General features: G+C 40.9%; 2 protein-coding genes across 2 annotated transcripts in view; both read right to left on the bottom strand.

Moving 5' to 3' along the window:
* Window positions 1-6,891: 6,891 nt before the first annotated feature.
* The window catches only part of LOC137047560 (voltage-dependent T-type calcium channel subunit alpha-1H-like), a 46,148-nt gene continuing 30,726 nt past the window's right edge, over window positions 6,892-22,313 (bottom strand). Inside the window, exons 8-11 of the mRNA XM_067425327.1 lie at window positions 11,235-11,361; window positions 11,015-11,140; window positions 9,095-9,184; window positions 6,892-8,974 (exon numbers count right to left, since the gene is read on the bottom strand). Coding sequence (XP_067281428.1) covers window positions 9,128-9,184; window positions 11,015-11,140; window positions 11,235-11,361 — 310 coding nt within the window. The 3' untranslated portion in view covers window positions 6,892-8,974; window positions 9,095-9,127. The remainder of the gene's footprint in view (window positions 8,975-9,094; window positions 9,185-11,014; window positions 11,141-11,234; window positions 11,362-22,313) is intronic.
* On the bottom strand, window positions 11,843-19,387 carry LOC137089616 (voltage-dependent T-type calcium channel subunit alpha-1H-like). Its single transcript, XM_067453198.1, has 5 exons — window positions 19,185-19,387; window positions 18,870-18,987; window positions 17,984-18,139; window positions 16,628-17,005; window positions 11,843-12,163 (listed from the first exon to the last, which is right to left on the bottom strand). The coding sequence occupies exons 1-5, from the start codon at window positions 19,385-19,387 to the stop codon at window positions 12,059-12,061; spliced, it is 960 nt and encodes a 319-aa protein (XP_067309299.1). The 3' UTR covers window positions 11,843-12,058.

Here is a 22,313-nt window from a genome sequence, read left to right as displayed (position 1 = left end):
GCACAGCTCCTGGCGACGGGACGTACGTCTCCGTTCCCTCCTTCAGGGAACGAGGGTTACATACGTAACCGAGACGTTCCCTTTCAGTCGGTCACGTTCGACGTATGTCAGAACTGAACCGACGAATTGGGATCCCTTTGGAAAACGCCAGGATGCTGGCCCTTCCAGCGTCCTGCTTGAGCGCACTGGACCGTCTAGTATGGTACAGAAGTCAGGGCTCCAAGCAGGGAGGTCAGTCACTGCTGTTTCTGCAAGACCCACTTAGAGTGACCATAGACCGCTGGGAAGCGTATTCTTCTCGGGAGAAGGTACGCTGCGGGGCCACATCCTTCAGGGAAGGAGTGGTGGCGGAATACACATAAGGACTAACCTGGCAGGGTAGTGCAACATATGGCAGTCTCTGGGGTGGTTCCAACCTACTTGTAGGGGGGAAAGAACACGCCCAGAGACGACAGAGCGGGCTCTGTCGAGGGAAAGACACGGGGCTAGCCCAAAGGGTAGCTGATACCGTGGACGAATACACATATGGGGTTGCTGTGAAGGAACCGCTACATATGGAACCCAGCCTACAACCACGTTCCACAAGCATACGGGTGCAGGCCTAGCGTCAGACGGTCCGCAACGTCTGACACCGCATGGGGTGACGGAGGAGCTCGACAGGGTTAGCCGGTTTCCCGGGGAACACAACTGGAGACAATAAACGCACGTATCCGGCCCAGAGGGCGGGAGTGGCGTTGCAAGCCGACACTTAGAACGGGCACTTAGCGCTCCTGGCCACCAGGGGCGAGGATGCGGGAAGATACCGGCTCTACACGTAAGCTATAAAACCTAGCAAACGTGTTAGGTGTCGCCCAGCCCGCAGCTCTACAAATGTCTGTCAGCGAGGCGCCTTGAGCCAGCGCCCAGGAAGAAGCAACACTCCGAGTGGAGTGTGCTCTTACACCGAACGGGCAAGGCACGTCTTGGGACTGGTAAGCCAAGACTATAGCATCCACTATCCAGTGGGCTAACCTCTGCTTGGAGACAGCCTTTCCCTTCTGCTGGCCTCCGTAACAGACGAAGAGTTGCTCTGAGGTCCGAAAGCTTTGGGTCCGGTCAATGTAAGCGCGAAGAGCGCGGACCGGACACAACAAAGCCAGGGCTGGGTCTGCCTCCTCCGAAGGCAGCGCTTGCAGGTTCACCACCTGGTCCCGGAAGGGAGTGGTAGGAACCTTGGGCACGTATCCGGGCCTGGGTCTCAGGACAACGTGAGAGTTACCAGGCCCGAACTCTAGGCACGATTCGCTGACCGAAAGTGCGTGCAGGTCCCCTACCCTCTTGATCGAGGCCAAAGCAGTCAAGAGCACTGTCTTCATTGACAGGATTTTAATCTCAATGGACTCCAGTGGCTCGAAGGGAGGGCTCTGAAGTGCTCTGAGCACCAGAGCCAAGTCCCAAGAGGGTATCGAGGATGGACGAGGAGGATTTAGTCTCCTCGCACCTCTGAGGAACCTGACGATTAGGTCGTGCTTTCCGACGGACTTACCTTCTACTACGTCGCGGCGACGTACACTTTGAGGGTGGAGGGAGACAGCCTTCGCTCCAACCCATCTTGCAGGAAGGAAAGCACGACACCAATCGAACACCTTCGGGGGTCTTCCTGGCGGGAAGAACACCACTCAACGAACAGGTTCCACTTCAGTACATAGAGGCGCCTCGTAGAGGGGGCTCTAGCTGAAGAGATGGTATCTACGACTGCTTGTGGTAGTCCATCTAGAACCTCCGCGTCCCGTCCAGGGACCAGACATGAAGATTCCAGAGGTCTGGACGCGGGTGCCATAGAGTGCCCCGTCCCTGAGAAAGAAGGTCCTTCCTCAGGGGAATGGGCCAAGGAGGGGCTGTCGCGAGGAGAGTAAGTGGGAGGCAGACAGGTGGGATGCTCAGACCCGACTCGGGAGGCCCGTGGGCGGCCCGGAGTGTTGTCTGAGCTTTCCCGGGAGAGGCAGAGAGTGGGTGAGAAGGCCCGGAGGCGTCCTCGGAGCCCACTCTGCTGCCCCCTGGCGAGGGGAGGGGAGGGAGGGAGAGACAAAGCCCGGAGGCGTCGTGAACTGCCACCCTGACCCTCTTGGGGCCCAGGGGGATAGGAAACTGCTCTTTTTGTGAATATGTGGGTACCGCCGAGCTCCGGTGAGCTGGCGGCAGATGTATTGGACCAGTCGGGACCCCCCGGTCCTCCTCCGGGGGGTGTGGGAGGGATGCGGACATCATCTCCCGAAGAGCAGCTCCTGTCCTCCCTGGGCTGCCTGTCTCAGGGCCGCTTCCCCTTGCGCTTGCCGGCAGGCTTAGCGGTCTGGACAGGTTGGGCGCCACCCTTGCGCCCGGCACCCTGCTTGGCCTGTGGAGGCTGCTGCTTTGGCTTGGCAGGGGCGGAGGCGGACGCCGGGGGACGCCCTCGGCGACGAGCAGGCGGGGGAGCTGCGGCCGGCGACTGGGTGGAGGCAGCAGCAGGTCGCCGGGGCAGGATGTTCCTGATAGCCTCCGTCTGCTTCTGGGCCACCGAGAACTGCTGGGCAAAGTCCTCGATGGCGTCGCCGAAGAGGCCGGCCTGACAGATAGGGGCATTCAGGAATCGCACCTTGTCCGCTTCACGCATATGGACACCAGAGTGGACATCGCCCGACCCAGGGAGCGTGCAGTGACTTTCGTCGCTCGGAGAGCGAGGTCCGTCGCCGCACGCAGTTCCTGCATAACGCCCTGGTCGGAACTTCCCTCGTGCAGTTCCATGAGCGCTTTGGCCTGGTAGACCTGCAGGAGCGCCATGGCATGCAAAGCCGATGCGGCTTCTCCACAGGCTGTGTAAGCCTTGCCGGTTAGCCCGGACGAGAACTTACACGCCCGGGAGGGGAGACGCGGGGCACCACGCCAGTCCGCAGCGGTCTTGGGACACAGATGCATCGCCACTGACCGCTCGACCAGAGGGATTCCCACGTAACCCTTCACCGCACCGCCATCGAGGGAGGTGAGGATGGAGGAGTCCGTCGATCGCGAGCGAGCGCTATACGGCGCTGCCCACGACTTCGAGATCTCCTGATGCACTTCCGGGAAGAAAGGCACCGGGGCGGGGCGCTGAGAACCAGCACGGGCCGTCCCGAGAAACCAATCGTCTAGCCGCGAAGGTTCGGGACACGGTGGAGGGTTCCACTCGAGCCCTACGCTTGCGGCGGCCCGGGAAAGCATAGCCGTAAGCTCTGGGTCAGACTCGGGCAACGCTGTCACACCCGAAGGGGGCAGCGCAGCCGAATCCTCATCCTCAGAGCCCATTAGCTCGTCCCCCGATGCAGCGACCGACATCCTGTCTTCCGCCGGAGCCCCGAAGGAAACGGCTGGCACTCCACGTGAGAGGTCAGCACGCTCCTCCGGAAACTCCACCGGCGCAGCGGAGGGGGGAGGGGCCCGAGGAGCCATATGACCCAGCGGGTTTGCCCTGACCGTCACCCTCAGGTCCCCACCCAAGTCATCAGCCAGAGTAGCAGCCCTCTGCTTAGGCGCAGAAGGACCGCTAGACCGGGGGATGCGCGAGGGTGCTCCACCTGCCTTGAGGTATTGGAGTCTGGACCGCAACACAGCGATGGTCATGTTCCCGCAGTGGGAACATGAGTCATTCACGAACGCAGCCTCCGCGTGCTGAGTGCCCAGACACGAGAGACAACGAACGTGACCGTCAAGCGGGGACAGAAAGCGACCGCACCCAGAAACACACGGTTTGAATGACATCTTGAAAAAGACGCAGGGTCAAACCGTGTTGCTCTTTTAGGATGGAAAACTGCTCTTTTAGTTGTGCTGAAGCGCTCAGGGAGATGACCGCGGTCAGCACGCAGTCCACAGTGCAAGCCTGCGTGTAACACTCAAAAGGGGAAAAACGCCCAGCGAACCAACAATGGAAGCTCTTTTTTGTTGAATGCAAACAATTGCAACTTGGTCGGTCTCTCGCTGAGAAGCGCTGTAACACCCGCACTGGCAGTTCCTTCCTTTCTCTCCAAGACTCAGTCTTAAACACTCTTCGTGGAAACAGCAATGAACTGTTCGGCTCCGAAGTTGAAAGCATTTGATCTACCATTCCACTTCCTATTTATACCCGCGCTGCGGGGCGGAGCGTGGAATGTGTGGATCACATGCCAATCTCCGATTGGCTCGTTTTTTACACTCGAAGTGGATAGGTCTCTGAGGGCAGATCCCAATTCGTCGGTTCAGTTCTGACGTACGTCGAACGTGACCGACTGAAAGGGAACGGTTGTTTCAACAAGACAATGACCCAAAACACACTAGTAAACGGGCAAAGTCTTGGTTCCAAACCAACAAAATTAATGTTATGGAGTGGCCAGCCCAATCTCCAGACCTTAATCCAATTGAGAACTTGTGGGGTGATATCAAAAATGCTGTTTCTGAAGCAAAACCAAGAAATGTGAATGAATTGTGGAATGTTGTTAAAGAATCATGGAGTGGAATAACAGCTGAGAGGTGCCACAAGTTGGTTGACTCCATGCCACACAGATGTCAAGCAGTTTTAAAAAACTGTGATCATACAACTAAATATTAGTTTAGTGATTCACAGGATTGCTAAATCCCAGAAAAAAAAAATGTTTGTACAAAATAGTTTTGAGTTTGTACAGTCAAAGGTAGACACTGCTATTTTTTTGAACACACCCCTTTCAACTAATTGCCCAATTACACAGCCTTAAGAGCGTGCATATCATGAATGCTGGGTCTTGTTTGTTTTCTGACAATCTACTGAACCTACTGGTAACTTGTTTGCCACGTGGCAATAAAAAATATACTAAAAACCTTGATTATTCTGGTTAGTCACATTGTACTGCTATGATTTTGAACAAGACTGTACATCTATTAGAACAAAGTGTTTGTTTAGTTCTGATGAATCCCTCTATAGTTTCTGTTCTCCAAAAGTTTAAAAAAATATATTTTAAATAAATCATTTTATATTTTGTAAAACAATTTTACAAGAAGTGAATTTGAATAATTCACCAGCTTACATAGGCCTACTTGCTTTTGCATTAAATCATAATCCTTTTTCTCAATATCTGCTAAATGAAAATGCAGATAAATGCATTCTGATCATGTTTTTTTTGCTATTACTGAGTTGAAATATGCTGTGCCATTTCAATATCTGCTAAATGAAAATGCAGATAAATGCATTCTGATCATGTTTTTTTGCTATTACCGAGTTGAAATATGCTGTGCTATTTCAATATCTGTTGTTAAAAATATCTGTTTTTTGTTTTTTTTGTTCATTTGATTTTTGTCTGAATCACAAGCTGGTTAAATTACTAGATGACAGTGTGAAGTGTGCTCCAATAAAAAAATGAATTGAACATGAAAAGTGTCTTCCTTTGTGCTGTTTTATTTTAAGTTTATGGCATGATGTATGGCTAGTCATAAATGTAACTATTAGCTGACATGTACATTATTGTTTAAAGAAGCCCAAACGAACTAGATGGGAGAGGGCTTTACGACCTCACTCGGGGTTCCGCAATCGGGCCGCATTAAAACCGAGCGCTTGGGCCGCGTTTAAACCGAGTACTCGCAGAGCAGTCGGACCTAGATTCATGCCGAGGATTGGACGAGTGTTTTAGCCTTAATTGCGCCGCTTTCGGCCCGCGTAATTTTTGCTATCTGGGAAGTTCACCGGTTTAGTTTGTTCACACACTAGGTGTAGGTCTATGAGAGTAAAACACCTTTAAACGAGCAGGAACATCTGGCGTGTGCATTTTTACATTATACTGCAAACACATGATTGTGATATTCACAGTGATGGGACATCCATGTTGTGTTTTTCAGGATTCTTTGATGAATTGAAAGTTAAACAGCATTTATCTGAAACTGAAAGCTTTTGTAATGTCTTTACTGTCACTTTTGTTAAATGTATTGCATTCTTGCTGAATAAAACGATTAACTTTTTCAAATCAAATTCTTACTGACCCTAAACTTTTGAACGGTAGTGTGTAACAAGTATTTCTATGATGTTAAAATCATGTTTAGGATTAAATTGTGCATTAATAGGTTGAACAAATCAAATGTGTTTATAGCTGAGAACCTTTGACACACACACTTCACTGCACACACTGAAATAACACACTGTGTGCGGAACAATTATATGTTAAATGTTAATATGTTTGTGGCCCCTTTAAGAAATCTAATCTGTGTTCTCGCGATACTAGTCTTTTAGAAGCGCGCGCGACCAGAGAAGCCATTTCACTGCACGCCAGACAGACCGGCAGAGCTCCTTGCTGCAGTGCGAGCGTCGATCTGATTTACTGCTTTATACCATCATCTTTACAGTTAATATTACTGTAGTGTCTTCAATATTCACCAGTGTGTTACAGAAATGAGTCTGAAAGGAGATTTGATGTGTAAGTCTCAGTAATGCGAGTGAAGGTAAAGGATTGGGTTCGTGAGCTTCATGATTTATGATTTAATTGCAGGTTTATCTAATAAATGAGTCGATGGGATTGATGAGTGTTGTTCAGAATGAGCTGGGCTAAACCCATTGAAAGCACAGGCGTTTATCTCTCAGTAATGTTAGCGTTGTGGTTAATGTTGTCGTGTATATGACAGTCTTGAGGCCTGACGGTGAGTGTTTCTCAGTGTAAAACATGTTCATCTCAGGGATAAACTCATGCATTGGGATTATTCCCGGTGGAGCAGAGAGATCTGTGATTTGTCATTTTTGCATAGGCAGGGTAACATTTTAATATTGATAATTCACAAATGTTAATTTAAAATATTTAAAATGTTTTAAAAAACGTTTTATTTTATTTTATACATTCTCTTTATTTTTAAATTGGCACAGAAACAAAAAAATTCCAATACAAATTTTTACATTTTTATACAAATCCTGATTTAGCACTAGATTTTGACATTGTAATAATATATGGAAGAAATAAAAAAATAAAACAAAAAAGTATTTGGGGAGGGGGGTTGGTGGGTTGCTTGTATTAGAATTCAAATACAGTTTTTTTTTTTATTAAAATAATTGATAAAAGGCCTGCATGCTGCATACAATCTCATACGGATCCACATAATGAAACACACATATGTTCTGAAGTAACTGTTCACCATATTTCAAATTAAATTCATGATTTTTATTGAGTTGTGGAGGAATGGCAGTGCTCGTTAAGCCTGAAATCAGACTTACCTTGTTTGGTCCGGATTTTCGGACTTTTCCGTTTGGTATGAACCAAAATTACAGGTGTGAAACCTCCCTCGGACCATGGTCCGGACCAAACAGACGAAATTTTTTGGTCAGACGAAAAGAGGTAGTCATGTCAGCTCGCGTGAACAGCGTGCTCTGCTTGACTCTATATATATAATATATATATATACATATACATATATATATCTCCTACATTTCTAATGTCTGTGAGAAGTAGCCTGTATGCGGAGTTTTGGTATATTTTTAAGACCGCTCCAGTTCATGTGCAACGCAAATGATCGCTCCGTCACAGGATGTCCGCTATATTATTTATTTAAGCTTATTTATTAAATTCAGGCAAACGATGAAACATTTATTAAAATTAAAATACAAAATACAAAGCTTTCTACAAAACAAATCTTAATGAAGATGTCAAAATTATTTCTGACTCGATGTCTTTGACATATATTGCACATCTGTGCATTTTTCATAATCATAGCCTAGATTGAATTTAAAAATAGCATTATAATATTTAAACATAACTATAAAATAAAATACATTGTTTGGCTCCTCCTTTCCTGTCGGCGCCGATAAAATGTTTGCACAATGAGGATGTGCAATTTAGCCAATTAGGCCAATTTAGTCCAAGATTAACATGGCTTCCAGTTCGACCTCGTTCATGACTGCCATCGAGTGTTAAAATGTGGAAATGCGAAGCTTGAATTTACGGGTATGTCCCTCTTTGGCTAATGTACTTTCAAGATGGAGGAGCAACATGGCGACCGGCATTCGAACCCCTCACCCGTATGTATTTTCAATGGCATATTATAAACTTAAGAAAATACTTTATTATTTGAAAGAAGTAAATATACTTTAATGAGCGCACATATTTTTGAAAGAACTAAGTGTTTTTAGCTAAGAATAAACTAAAAAAGTTACACAGTGTAGCTTTAAAAAAGTAAGTAACCTGGTTGCCTTTAAATGTTGAGTTTATTCAAATAAAAAATTTGAGTTGATAAAATGAAGGAAATGTGTTTAATAAATAGAAACTCAAAATATTAATGTATCTGAACCACATAAAAAATGTGATAAATCATGAAAATAGCACTATTTGGCATGTTTCACTGCGTCATCAGAAATGAAACACACAATTACCCAATATGCTTACAACATCTTTTAATAATATTTTAATAAAGGTTATCAAATCTCAAAAAAATTTCACTGTATTAACTCAAAATTTTAATTTCAATGAACTCAAAATTTTAAGGCAACCAGGTAACTTTTTCTAAATAATTTTTTACAGTGTAGGAAAATGAACACGTTAAATAAACAGTCCTAATTAGTTCTGGTTTGGTCTTCTATTTAAACTAAAATGGTCTTCTATTAACCGACCACACTATATTATCATAGCAGGATACGATCTTGACGCTGACCCCATATGCACTGTGCAAACGTCCTCTGTTGGCTTGTCATGCAGGCGTTGCGGGAATCTCATGCAGGAGTATGCTGCAGTCCATCGCAATCCAAGGCTGACATTAGATTGGTGCCAAAATGTGCACGTTTTTTTTATTTAATTTTATTTACTCAGCCTTATGACTGCTTCTGCCTTTAAAAAAATGATCTAGCTTTCTCTCTCAGGCTCTGGAAGCAGGCAGTGCTCAGAAAAATAGACTACCGACCAGACCCGCAATTCTCCTTACTCCTGCGCTTTTTCTCCAGCAGTTTCTGCCTCTTCTCCTCACGCAGACGTGCCTCCTCTTCCTTTCAGGGGTTGTGATTTCGTTGAGGCTGCAGGAGTGAAGGGCGGGAAGATGGAGGACACATCCATCATATGACAAATTAGAAAAGTCATGTGAATTTATAAATACTGAAACAGCACCAGCTAAAATGAGCAAAGCAGATCCAAACCTGCTGGTCCACCCCGACAGCATCCAACCCATCCTACATTATATTGACCCATCCATCCTTACAGGAGAGGATGAACAGTGACACGAGAGCCTGTGGAAGAGAGACAGTAACCAGAAAAATCTTTATTTGTTCATAGTGACAGTCTCAGGATCATTTCAAACAAATTACGTTTCTATAATATTAAATAAACGTTTTCTGACTGGAGGTCCTATAAAAACAAAAAGGCAATATGACCTCACTTTTTCACTCAGCCAGTTGCTTTCCCTGTTGAAAAAACAGCATATGCTGGTTAGGTATGTTCCCTTTCAGTCGGTCACGTTCGACGTACGTCAGAACTGAACCGACGAATTGGGATCTCTGAGGGCAGATCCCAATTCGTCGGTTCAGTTCTGACGTACGTCTCCGTTCCCTCCTTCAGGGAACGAGGGTTACATACGTAACCGAGACGTTTTGAAGCATGACAGCTGAAACCAGCTCAAACAGGCTGCCATACTTTAAAACATTAGAAGAGTTAATATGCAAAAAAACGATAAATAATATGTATAAAAATAAAAAACTGAACTGACTGCCATGTGTTATTCTCCACTTATTACACGGCTCTGTGAAATACTTGATTCTGATTGGTCAATCGCTCATTCCAGCGGTACGTTATTTCCAGATAACAACCGCTCATACAGGTACTACGAGTTATCTTGACCGGTACTATTTCTATGCTTAACGCTGGCACCATCTTGTGGCTGTTAAAAACTTAAACAGCCATGGCTACAATGGAAGACTTCAAGGCGGGGTTCCTTTATAACGTTTTAAATATGGATATTTTTCTTACACAAACACATCAATTTGAATCAGAAGGCTCTATTAACCCATCAGAGCCGTGTGGAGCACGTTATTTGACGGACAGCTGCATTTTTTTTTTGTTGCATTTTTCAGCTACAACTACTGCTTGGATTAACGTTAGCCTGGACTTTTTTAAATATAACTCCGATTGTATTCGTCTGAAAGAAGAATGTCACCTATAATGACTTGAGGGTGAGTAAATCATAGGCTTGGTTTCATTTTTGGGTGAACTAACCCTTTCAGCATTCATTTTCAACATTTAGCAGCAATAGATAAAGGCTTGAAGCAGGTTGGAACTGTTTTTCTTCGCGGAAGCTTTGCGTAACAGCTAAGAAAATATTTAATCTCAAGAAAATATTTTTTATTTGAGACTAGTAGCCGTGTAATAAGTGGGATAATGTACACCCAGCCGGTTGTTATCGCAGAATAAACCCCTTCAGAATGATGCAAGATCCTGATCACTCTGTCTGAGTTTATTCTGCGATAACAACCGGCTGGGTGTACATTATCCCTTACATATATAGCACGTTCTGACCCCTAAACGCGTTTTGTAACAAAATCCAGTATTGTCCACAATCAAGGCATGGCAAGTTCACGTTCTACAGCAGAAACCGACAAGCACCCTTGTTTTTTGTGAACACAACTTGTTAAGTCTGTCAATCAGTGAATCAGCGTGCAGTATTCCACTCAGTTACAGGCTGTGCTTGCTGAAAGAAGTTTCGTCTGAGTTTCTTCAAAGATGACTAAAAGTGATCGAGGATGGATCATTTTGACGAACTCAACGAAGATATCTTCTTTGGGGCGTAAAAGGAACATAAAAGCTGAAACTTTTTTCATGGAACCTTGCTAAAGCAGCTTGTTTTATATATATATATATATTTAGATATATATATAGGTTAGTTGTTATTACTTATTTGTTATTACTTATTACTATCAAAACAACCCAATGGGAATTATTTAAGAAAATAGTTCTGTTTTTGCAAATGGTCTCTTCCCTAACCAGCATATCCATTTTTTCCCCCAATAGGGTTATTATGCTTCAGTATGTCAAACCAATGAATAATGTGAGTGAATAACAATTACCTGTCCCAAGTCATCGAAGTTGTACTTTCTTCGAGTCCATTTGTATCCTGCATTACCACAATCAACCTTATTAGTGATGTTTTTGGTGTTGGAACCTTCGCAACGGAAAAATTTTCCTTTGAAGAGCTGTGATAGATAATATCAATACTGTTATCAAAAAAACAAACAAACTCATATTTCTGTTGAAAAGCACGTAGTGTGTTGCAACTGAAGCAATTACCTGAACTCCAAGAATGCCAAAGATTATAAAGAAGGCGCAGCAGATCAGAACAATGTTCCCAATGGGCTTCAGGGATCTTATTAGTGTTTCCACCACCAGCTTCAGTCCAGGAGCACGATTAATCACTCTATTTAAGTGAAAAGTAAAGATACAACCTATTTCAACCTGTTTGGATTGCAGTAACATTTTTGTAATGGTACAATAGACTGGGTGACCTTTAAGATCAATAAACCACCGCTTGGTCTTACCTCTAAAATAAATTGAAATAGACTTATGGCCTTTGCACACTGAATCCGAAAATCGCATGCAAAATTTACGCACGTCAAAAAATAAATTTGACCTCACGTTATGTCAATCACGCTTGCACACTGCCTCCGAAAGTTTCGTCAAAAAAATTCAGAACAGGTTCGATTTTACATCCGTAAAAACGCATTTTGAGAGACGTTTTGACAACTCAGAGCCACCACACATATTATTCTAACATTTAACATCTAACATTAATTATTAACATAATTGGAGACACTGAGAAACAGTCGCTCCTGAAATGAAAAAAAAAAAAACATCATTATATACTGTATCATACATCCAGTAGGCATAGATACAAATGGACTATTAAAGATAAGCAAACTTACAGATGGCTGGATAGTGGGTCTTTCCATAGCAATGGTTATGCAGTTTAAGAAGACAAATACCAAGACTATATGATCAAACATCTTGTAAGAAATTAACCTTTGACACATCATCCGAGACCCAGGACAGAATTATACAAGTTACAGGCGTGAACGTGAACCTTTGTTCAGCAGATGCTAGGAGATGGCAAATACTTACTTGCTCTGAGGAGAGAACAGATAAAGGGACCAGTCCTCATGATCTTTACACCACTTAGGTTTATATGCTTCCAATGTCCTCTTGAGACGGAGGCAGAAACGCTGTAACACACGAGAGAGAGGGGTGTCAGCAAATTGAACAAGAACTACGGCTAATTACTACAGCTCGAAACTGTCAGGAGTTTTAAGTGTTTAAAGTAGATAAGAACCTCCTTAAAAGCATTAGGATAATGGTCTTGATTCAATATATCAATAAATAGGGGTTCAAATACATGCTTGTTTAAATGTGATGAATTACCATTTAAATAACTAACTGTTAATTGTGCAAATGTGCTTTTTGCAAAATTGATTTTACGCAATTAAAATCCACTTTGTCTCAATGTCTAATTGATTTGCAGGTACTTGGCTAGAAAGATGGTTCAACTTGAAGAAATGACACCATGATGCAGCTGTAATACAATTGTGGGAAATCATTAAAGAATATTTCTAGCACTGACACATTTATGCAGATTTTATGGACATTTGATGCACTCCATTATGCAGTTTCGGTTCAACGCCATGCAGCACCTCTCATACAACAATTTTAAGTGTTTTTTCCCAACAACTCAGCAGTGACTTATTGATACATAACTCCAATTTCCTTCACAAGAAATAATAGAAACATGAAGACCAATGTATACCGTTGTAAAAATGCAATTTGGTTTCCTGGGATAGCCTAAAAACACGCAAGACAATTATAAGAGGTATGCCTAATGTGTGCTATAAACCTGTAGATTGGGTAAACCCAGCCTGATCTACCGGCGATTTGATTTCGCCCGGCAACTCAGTCTGGAAACCTGTACATTAATTTCTACTGCTTCTGTTACAATTTTGCAGGAACCAATTACAGACTGGCTTATCCACCTGGCTACTGGCGGGTTTAACACGATGACGGATAGAGAATCTGTCACAGATAGGCTGTGACCTATGACTTTTATTTTGGAGGACTGCTGAAGTGCATTGACACACATGAACAGTTTACACCAATACCCACACACAATCTAGAAGCCGGCTAAATAACATCAGTTATGCTAGATCTGTGGTTACTTTTCTGATTATGTGGTGTCATATGCCATTTGTGTCCCTCTAATTGTGTTATATAATTTTCTTTTGTTGTTTGTTTGTTTGTTGTTTTGTCTCAATTAATAATGCTTTGTTATTTGCTATATGATTTACTATTCAAAGAATACACACCAAACTCATTTACAAACATTAAGTTTATTTTCCATTCAACAAAACAACTTGTATATTTAAAACATAGTGGTACTTACATTGGGTGTCACTGCTCAATTGCCAAACCCATGTGCAGCACAAGCCGCCATTTTTAAAGCTTCCCTTTGCCCAATAGGAAGGGCTCTACCATTTTCAGGTGACATCACAGGGGGAAATCAACTTAACTAGAATTTCCCATGCATTTTTATTTGCAATGTTTCAATGAATTACTTTAATCAATTGTGTGATTCATATGTTGCATGTTAAAGCCATGTGTTATGTGTATTTGTATAGCTTTATCTTGCTTTAGAATTGCTCCACATGGTATGTTCTAAGTGGGAGGGGCCTAACTCTATAAAATGGCTCCTGGTAGCCATTTTGAAAGGTTTTTGTTTTTGCGTCTGGCAGTATCTGCTGTATTTCTGGGCCTGGATATTGGCATAGCCAGAATACATACGTGAACATATACATATATATTTTTTTCTTTGACTTTATCGCTTACTTTGTTTTTGTCACTGTATATATTTTTGCATTTTGCTTGGGAACCACAATTATTGCACCAAAATAAACACCCTGGACTTTATATTCCTGTTCATCGTCATTTGAGTTTACACCTTCACCGCCGGTACACCCTAACAGAATCGATGGGTCGTTGCCCATTGATCACGCCTCTTGTGGACTGATTGTTTAAAGAACTATCCAATCGCATACAGAGTCATTTGAATAATGCTCATTGATCGCTTCTTTTGTGCAGTAGAAAATACTAAGCAGACTCCCCAGACCAATGTTCAATCTTAAATTGAGCTTCGTCTGGTGATAGCCATACACATAAACCTGCACATCTAACACAGAAATACAGAACTGGTCAAAGTTTGGGCACAATTGTTTCTTATTATCTTAAACTTTTTTATCTAAAGTCAAGTGTATAAAAATAAATGGTTAAGCTAGACCAGATAGTGAATAAAAAAGGAAACAAGTGTCCAATGTTGGAGAACATTTTCTAAATGTATAGTAATGCAATATTTTACTTTTAAAAGTAAAATAGGGGTGTGATAATAGGGATAATATTTGTATTGTTATAATATTTTAATTATTATTACAATAAAAGGATCGATCACCCTAAAATTATAATTAATTTATCACTTACTCACCCTGGTGTTGTTCTAATTAAATTCTTCCTTCTTTTTCGAACCAAAAATTGAGAATTTGTTTTTTTAAATGTCCCACTCGTGGTTGTCCATACAGTATAATGGCAGTGAATAGCGACCAGAATCAAGCTTTTGATAAAAGACGCAAAAGTGTCACATAATGGTTCCATGCAACACGTGCCATATATTCCAAGCCTTCTGGGGGTATACAATAGGAGTTGGTGAAAAAACAAACCACTTTTTTTTATCTTCTGTGATCGACCCATAGACCGTAAAAAAATATGGACGACTCGACATCATCCGTTTCCGCTTGCCATATTTGAAGCTTTCAGGAGGCCTTGCACGGCGCGGACATCTTGGGACCGAGTCTGCGCAGTAGCGATTTCGGGACCGGAGTTGCGCAGTAGAGCGCAGGAAGTAGAGCAGGAAGTACAGCAGCGATATCAAAAGCCCGCCCACACTCTCGCAGATGCAGAACAATGAATTATGTTGGTGTGAAATAAACAGTTATGGAAATGTAGAAATTAAAGCTAAAGCTCTAATCTGCTCCCAAAAATTTCGAAAAAAGTCCGTTAGTGCCTCAGTGACAACTTCACTCAGAGAAGACGTCAGTCTCAGCTGTCAATCATGACGTCACACCCCCGTTTTTATAACATCAAATAACTAACTCAAAGTAAACTTATTTTTAAAACGAACACCTGAAATGAAATCATCGTGATGATAACTGCCTTCAGTGACATAAACTAACTTTGGGGAAACATTTTTGAAGTGTAATTTTATTATTTAGTTTGCCTCGCGTCCATTAGAAAACACAGAGGGGCGGCTATACTGGGACCGGTCACCGGGGGGCGATCGAGGCGCGAAAGCTTCAGTAAATGAGAGGGAGACTGCAGGCTTGGATCGACCGCACATTCATTAGACTATTAAAGCTCCAGTTCACTTTGACATGATACTTCCTGACAAACACAGCGGATTAGAAGTACATGGGTTATATTTCATGTCACATTCTTCTTAATGTTGATTTCACATACCTTGAGAGTCTCACAAATGAGTGAGAATCATTAAATACATAACATTTCTAATTGTTTTCACCAAGCGCTATCGTATACCACCAGAACACTTGGAAAACATGGCATGTGTTGCATGGAATCATTCTGTAATTCTTGTGCATTTTTATAAAAAGGCTTGTTGCTGGTCACTATTCACTGAAATTATATGGAAGAGCATTAGTGGTCCTTTTAAAAAAAAATCCTTCTCCTTTTGTGGTCTGCAAAAGCAAGTACGCCTACGGCATTAGATAAACACCAGGGTGAGTAAATAATTACTTAATTTTTATTTTAGGGCGGACTATCCCTTTAAAATAACAGCTTTCTATTTGATTATATTTTATTGTAATTTATTTCTGTGATGGCAAATTAGATTTTTTCAGCATCTTTACTACAGTCTTTAGTGTCACATGGTTCGTCAGAAATCATTCCAAAATGATGCTCAAGAAACATTCCTTATTATTATCAATGTTGAAAACAATGGTGCAGCGTAATATTTTTGTGGTAACATTATATATTTTTGTTCAGGATTCTTTGATGAATAAAAAGTTCAAAAGAATATCTATTTCATTTTTTGTCTTAAAAAGGGGCATTAACTAATGTTAACAAATATAACATTTGATTTCCATAATGTATTAGTAAATGTTGAAATTAACATTAACTAAGATTAATAAATACTTTGTAAAAGTATTGTTCATTCTTAGTTCATGTTAACTAATGTTAAAAAATGAAACCTTATTGTAAAGTGTTACCAGAATGTTTAGGTGTGTCCAGACGTTCGACCAGTTGTGTATGTTGTTTGTATGTATGTGGGCCTTTATTGTAGCTCTATTGGTTCAGCTAATTTCACAGCACATGAAAAACTCAATTTTAAGACAAGACTCTTGAGAGAACAGATATCATCACACAGACACTAATAAAGGTCACTTTCCACAAACAAAGAAAAATAATTACTGTCTTCAAACTACCACGCTGAATCAATTACAGCATGCCAATTCATCTCCTCACAAGACACAAACTCCTGGGAAGACATCTTTAAAAAAAACAAGTCATAAGCACTGCCTGACTGTAACAAACAGCACAGGACAGGTGTGATTATCCAGCGTTAAGCCGTGACTTACATCATCCATGTCCTCTTCTGCGATGGAGTCTTCTTTGCTCAGGTTGGTGGACAGGTCATTAGGTAAGTGCAGGCTTCTTCCATTGCAGTCGAGGTATTCTCCCAAAGAGCTGCAGCTGGGGGTCTGGGGCAGCTCATGGACATCTAGAGAGCTGGGATGCTGCAGTAAGCCCCCACTGATATTGGCCAGTTTATCACCCTCCAAGTCCTCATCCTTAAAACTACCCCTGCCCTCCCCGGACAGCAGAGATTCCCTGTCTCCAGACGTGTCCTTCCTTCTCAAACTCGGCGCCTGTCCTAAACTGTTCCAGCTGGATCTACGGCTGCCCGAGTTACTGCCTGAGCCACGGGAGTGGCACGGAGATCTTCTTGGGCTAGTCTGAGATAGTAAAAGAATATGTTATCCTTGTAAGATGTTACATTATAGTGCCCATGTTACACATACTGCTTGTTACAACAATTAAGTACTACTGCCTTTCAACAGTACTGGGGCAACAAAATAAGTGTTCCCATATTTTGACCCTGTTTTGAATATATGGACATAAATTGATTTTACCTGCAGTGCATAGTCATGCACAAGCTAACAAGTTGGCAGGCAAAGGGACAGACAGAGAAGGGGTTCCACATGCAGCTTAATTTATTAAAAACAAGCCACAAGACAAAAGAACACACAGGGAAGACAGGATAGTCCATGAAACACACGACAGGAACAGGTACAGTAAAACAACGACTGACCGGCCAACCAGAGAAGCACAAGGGTATTTATACAGAGGAGAACAAAAGGCCTAATAAATTACTATGGTAATAAACATAGAGGGTGCGATCAAATGAGCAGCCGTGGCAACAAACATGGGGTGAACAAAGAAAGAAATAACACAGAACCTAACTTCAAAACTACATACAGTAGTAACACAAGACATCCCACACAGGAGATCATGACAACGTACATATCCACCGTATCCAGCACGCTTTTAGTTTTTTTGTCGTATACAGTGTCCCGTTACTATTTCGGTGTGAGAAAACTGCTGCAAACGATTCAATGCATGAGTGTACTGTCCAAATGAAAAGCCCATTTTGCTACTAAACCTTTTACTGCTTGTTAAGGAAAATCTGAAGTAATGCATATAAAGACTTTCGACTATAAATCAAAGCTTCATATAAGCGACGTATTTAGCTGTAGATTTAGACGTGGAGTTGATATATTGGTTTATAAGATGTACATTTAGATTTTTTTTGTAATGTGGATCATAAAAAGGCTTATGTTGACTTCAGTATTGAAGTTTAACTCCCCAGACTATCTGCATTAAGAAATATAAACAAAACACTGTAACTGAGCAAGCTGTAATTATATATATACCTCAGCTTGAAACCCCTCCACTAAGATGGCCACAAGGATGTTAAAGAGAACGTAATTCCCAAACGTCATCAGAACCACAAAGTAAAGAGCCGCCCATGGTGAGGTGGAAGCCATTTCATTATAGAGGACCACATTCCAGTCTTCCTGGGTCAGAATCTGAAATACATACACAAACAGTTTGTCTAATAAACACCAAAGAACAGAGAATGGCTGATGAAAGAAAGTAATAATATTAATGTGTTATATTTATATAGTGCTTTTCTGGGTATTCGAAGCACTTTGCATATAGAAAGGAGGGGGAAAAAACGTTGATGTTTTAATTAAATGTGCAATAGAGCAATGTTTTTTCTGTATGTGTTTTCTTGTATCTGAATTACAGTGGGGAAAATAATACAAAATTTGATGCTAGAGCTCCAATTTGAATAATGTTTTGTGATGATACAGTAAAAACTATTCAGACTCAGAGTTCAGCTCCTTACTGAAGTGAAAGAAATTGGCTTTCCCAGTCTAGAAATGAAGTATTTTTTAACCACAAAATGGTGTTGCGATAATCTATTGAGAATAGCTGTAAATGTGTGTGGTAGGAAGATACAATGCAGGTTCAGCAATTCAGAAAATTGTGCTGATGTAAAAACTTTCCATTGTAGTGAACTGCACAGTAGCAACTATTTTAGCTCAATATATAGATATGGAGTTAAGAAATTGGTTTATGGGATATGCAAATATTTCTAAAATCATAAATAACCCTAACCTGACAAGAATAAGTAATTATTTATAACACACTTTACATTTTGATAAGTCAATATTTCACAGTATGAAAAATGTCTACTCTATTGATTGTAAGGAAGACAGATCTATGTACAGCTAGCACCGTTTCTGTTCTGACCTGAAACACAGTGACAATGGCCCACAGCAGGGAATCAAAGTTTTTCCTGTCAGGAATGGTGTCTCCATTCTCCATCTTCAGGTTGAATTTGCATCCAAACAAATGCATTCCAAGAATGCTGCATTGACAGTCAAATAAAAATGAAAAATATAAATGTTTAAGTGAATTGCTGCAGAATTACATTCCATAAAAAAATGCATTAATGTAGCACAGTGTTTTCTAAATAATTCTGTCAGGATTAGCTATAGTGTTGGGGACATTGTGCAACAAGCCTGGTTCTAACTGGTTGAATGAGGGTGTGGGTGTGGTCTGCACCTGAACGTGAAGATGAAAAGCATGAGCAGCATGCAGAATGTTGCCACATTTTCCATGGACTTCATCAGCACCATCAGCTGTCTGCGCAGTGAAGGGAGGAAGCGCACCAGTTTGAGAACACGCAGGAGACGAAATGTCCTCAGCACTGAAAGGCCACCATCCATCTGCCCTAGGATCTCCCACACACTGCCATCGAAACACATGGTTATATTTAGTAATTAGAGTTTATATATTTAATAGTTCAGATGAAAAAACCACAACCTCCACATTGCTTATGCATGTATGCTTACAAGCACAATATGCATTTTAACAAGAAGCCCTGCTAAAATGCCTACTATCTTTCACAATAGCATCTGGGTAGCTTTTTGAAATGAGTAAAATGATCATTATGTTTCATTTCATCATCACAAAATCTTTAATATTTAATATTTATTGTATAATTGTATTAAAATATTTAATTATCTATTATCGGTCAAAAGTTTGGGGTCAATACAAATTTTTGCTGCTGTTGTTGTAAGAAATATACTAATATTAATACTTTTATTCAGGAAGGATGCAGCCAACTGATAAAACATTACAGTAAAGACTTTTATAATGTTACAAAATTTCTATTTCAAATAAATCAAATTCTTTTGAACTTTCTAATCATCAAAGAATACTAAATATATATATATATATATATAAAGCAGAACAACTGTTTTTGATATTGATAAGAAATCAGAAAATTACTGATCAATATATGCAGTTTTGATTAGCATAAAATATTTCTTTAAAAAAAATTGAAAAAAGTAGTGAGTTATTGAATGTTACAATATAAAATATATATAATATAATTCCAGCATTGTCGGTGACCAGCATAAGGTATATTTTGCATGCAGGGACTGGTTGCTGGTCACCAACATAGAAAGTGGAAGGACTAGCTACACCAGATCGGTTTTGCTTGAGAACAGACCTACACTATACCAGCTCTGGCCAGCCTGGACCAGCATGGAATTCATGCTAGATTATTCAACAGGGGTATAGATATAGATATAGATCTTATTTTATGCCTACAATAATCCCATCAAATATGTTGTAGGGGTTCTTGATGTATCTGAAGGTACCAAAGGCCAGCAGTTTGAAAAAAATTTCAAGGACAAACATGCTAGTGAAGACAATGATGCTGATCTCCAGAATAGTTGTCAACACCTCGGGCTGTGTGAGGAAACAGAGCCACACCTCATTACCTTCTGCAATTTTATTAACTTGGATAAAAATGAACTATGTACAATTGCATAAACTATGGAAAAAGGGCTGAAATAATTAATCGGTGTGTAATAGAGGAATTGAAACAAAATGATGCTGATATGGTACAAGAAAATTTTTGTTTTCTATTTCCTCAAGCTTGCAGAATTTGACAGATGTGGAGAGGTCATCAACTAAATGAATGCCGAGTGTAGAGGATGATGGGGGATAATCAAAGAAGGATTTCATCCTGGTGGTTGAAGGAACTATAAGCTACATAAATTTCGTCCCTGAATGAAATGATGTTTTGTAGCTTAGCAACTTTACCGCCGATGAAACCGTGACTGTTCGCCTGGTCCAGTTTAAAGGTATAAAGACTTGTCCTTAATTCTTTATATTGGCTTGCCTCATGAAAGGATGCCGGTAGAGGACCAGTCGTATGCTGTTTTTTGAGCAGATGTGGCCTGGTTTTGGTTCTGGTTTTTTTGCAGCTTCTTTGCATCTCTGACAATCTTTTTATTATTTGACTCAAAGGGCGTGTTGGTTTCCTCAGAAGTCTTTTGAGTTTGTTTAGGTGATTTTCACATTTAAAAGCACTGAAATTATCTAGGATGCCATGTTTTTTTACATCATCTGCAAGATGTATAAGGGAGTGTGCATTGTACGATAGGAATTGTGGACCATACAGTTGACCGAAGTGAGTGACAAAGAGAACCAGTGTGTCATTGGCATAATCACAGTAATCTTCAATCAAACTGTTGTTGGACAAAATGGAGATTCCCACAAAAAGCAGCAAAAAGGTTTTGTAAACCTCTGTGCTGAGGAGATCTTTCATCATGACAGGTCCGGTATATAGTAAAAACTGCCTGAACTCTGTTGCCTTCCACCTGTCAATTTCTCTCAGTGCTCTTGGTTTCCGTGCAAACTCCATGGGCACATTGCTCTGAGCATTCACTAACCTTTCTGTTAAGGTGTTAATTTGAAATCCTGACAGCCTACAAGTGAGAGGACCCATCTTCAGCCACAAGTGGAGAAGTCTTCTCATGATTCCTAGGCACACGAGGTGCATGTAATCGAGGGGGAAACCGGAGATCATGTCGAGGGACGTTTCTTCAAGGGGTGACATGCCATGATGGTGATCAGAATCTGTCTTGTTTCTAAAGCTCTCATTGTTTCTCAGAGGCATGTCATTTCTTGGAAATGTCATCCTGTTTTCCAGCCCTAGTGAAAAAAAAGTATACTAAGTATACTTGCGGCCAGACTTATTTTCAGTATACTTGAAGTGTGTTAATGACTAGTTAACTTGAAGTGTGCTATTTTGACAACTAATTTTGTACTATATTTAAGTTGTAATTAAATTGTGTTAAAGCACAACTTTAAGTGTATTTAGTATACTTTTGTGTGCTAAATTAAAACAACTTTAAGTATACTTAGTACACTTTAAGTATAATGACTAATTACATGCTTTAGTGATATTAAATGTGCTTTATTTGTATTATAAGTATATATTTTATTTGTGTTAAGTATATTTTATTTGTATTATAAGTCTACTTTATTCGTGTTATAGTACACTTTATTTGTATTATAAGTACACTTTGTGTTATAGCATACTTTATTTGTGTTTTAATAAATTACAAATTAATTACCAGTATATTCAGAACACACAAACAATATACTTCAAATATAATATATATTTTATTTACCTTGACTCATTCAAATGACTAAAAATATACACTTTGTAGTCAATAACAATACAATGTGTTATTACTTAGCTATACATGTACAATATACTTTGAATTACATAATGTCACACAATACAGTATTTTAATGTGCTACCTTACATTTTAATGAATTATTTACTGACTTACTTTCCCAATGTTGAATGCATTTGTTTTCAAGACAATT

The sequence above is a fragment of the Pseudorasbora parva genome, chromosome 2 (assembly GCF_024679245.1).
Source record: "Pseudorasbora parva isolate DD20220531a chromosome 2, ASM2467924v1, whole genome shotgun sequence".
In the NCBI taxonomy this organism is placed as follows: Eukaryota; Metazoa; Chordata; class Actinopteri; order Cypriniformes; family Gobionidae; genus Pseudorasbora; species Pseudorasbora parva.
The sequence above is the reverse complement of the archived record's forward strand: the minus strand, read 5'-3'. Positions and strand labels throughout refer to the sequence as shown.

Coding starts and splice junctions, on each gene's coding strand:
- LOC137089616 (XM_067453198.1), bottom strand. CDS start 19,387: ATGTGTTTCGATGGCAGTGTGTGGGAGATCCTAGGGCAGATGGATGGT. Junction 18,988..19,184: donor CTTTTCATCTTCACGTTCAG/GTGCAGACCACA, acceptor CTGTCAATGCAG/CATTCTTGGAATGCATTTGT. Junction 18,140..18,869: donor CCATTGTCACTGTGTTTCAG/GTCAGAACAGAA, acceptor TATGTATTTCAG/ATTCTGACCCAGGAAGACTG.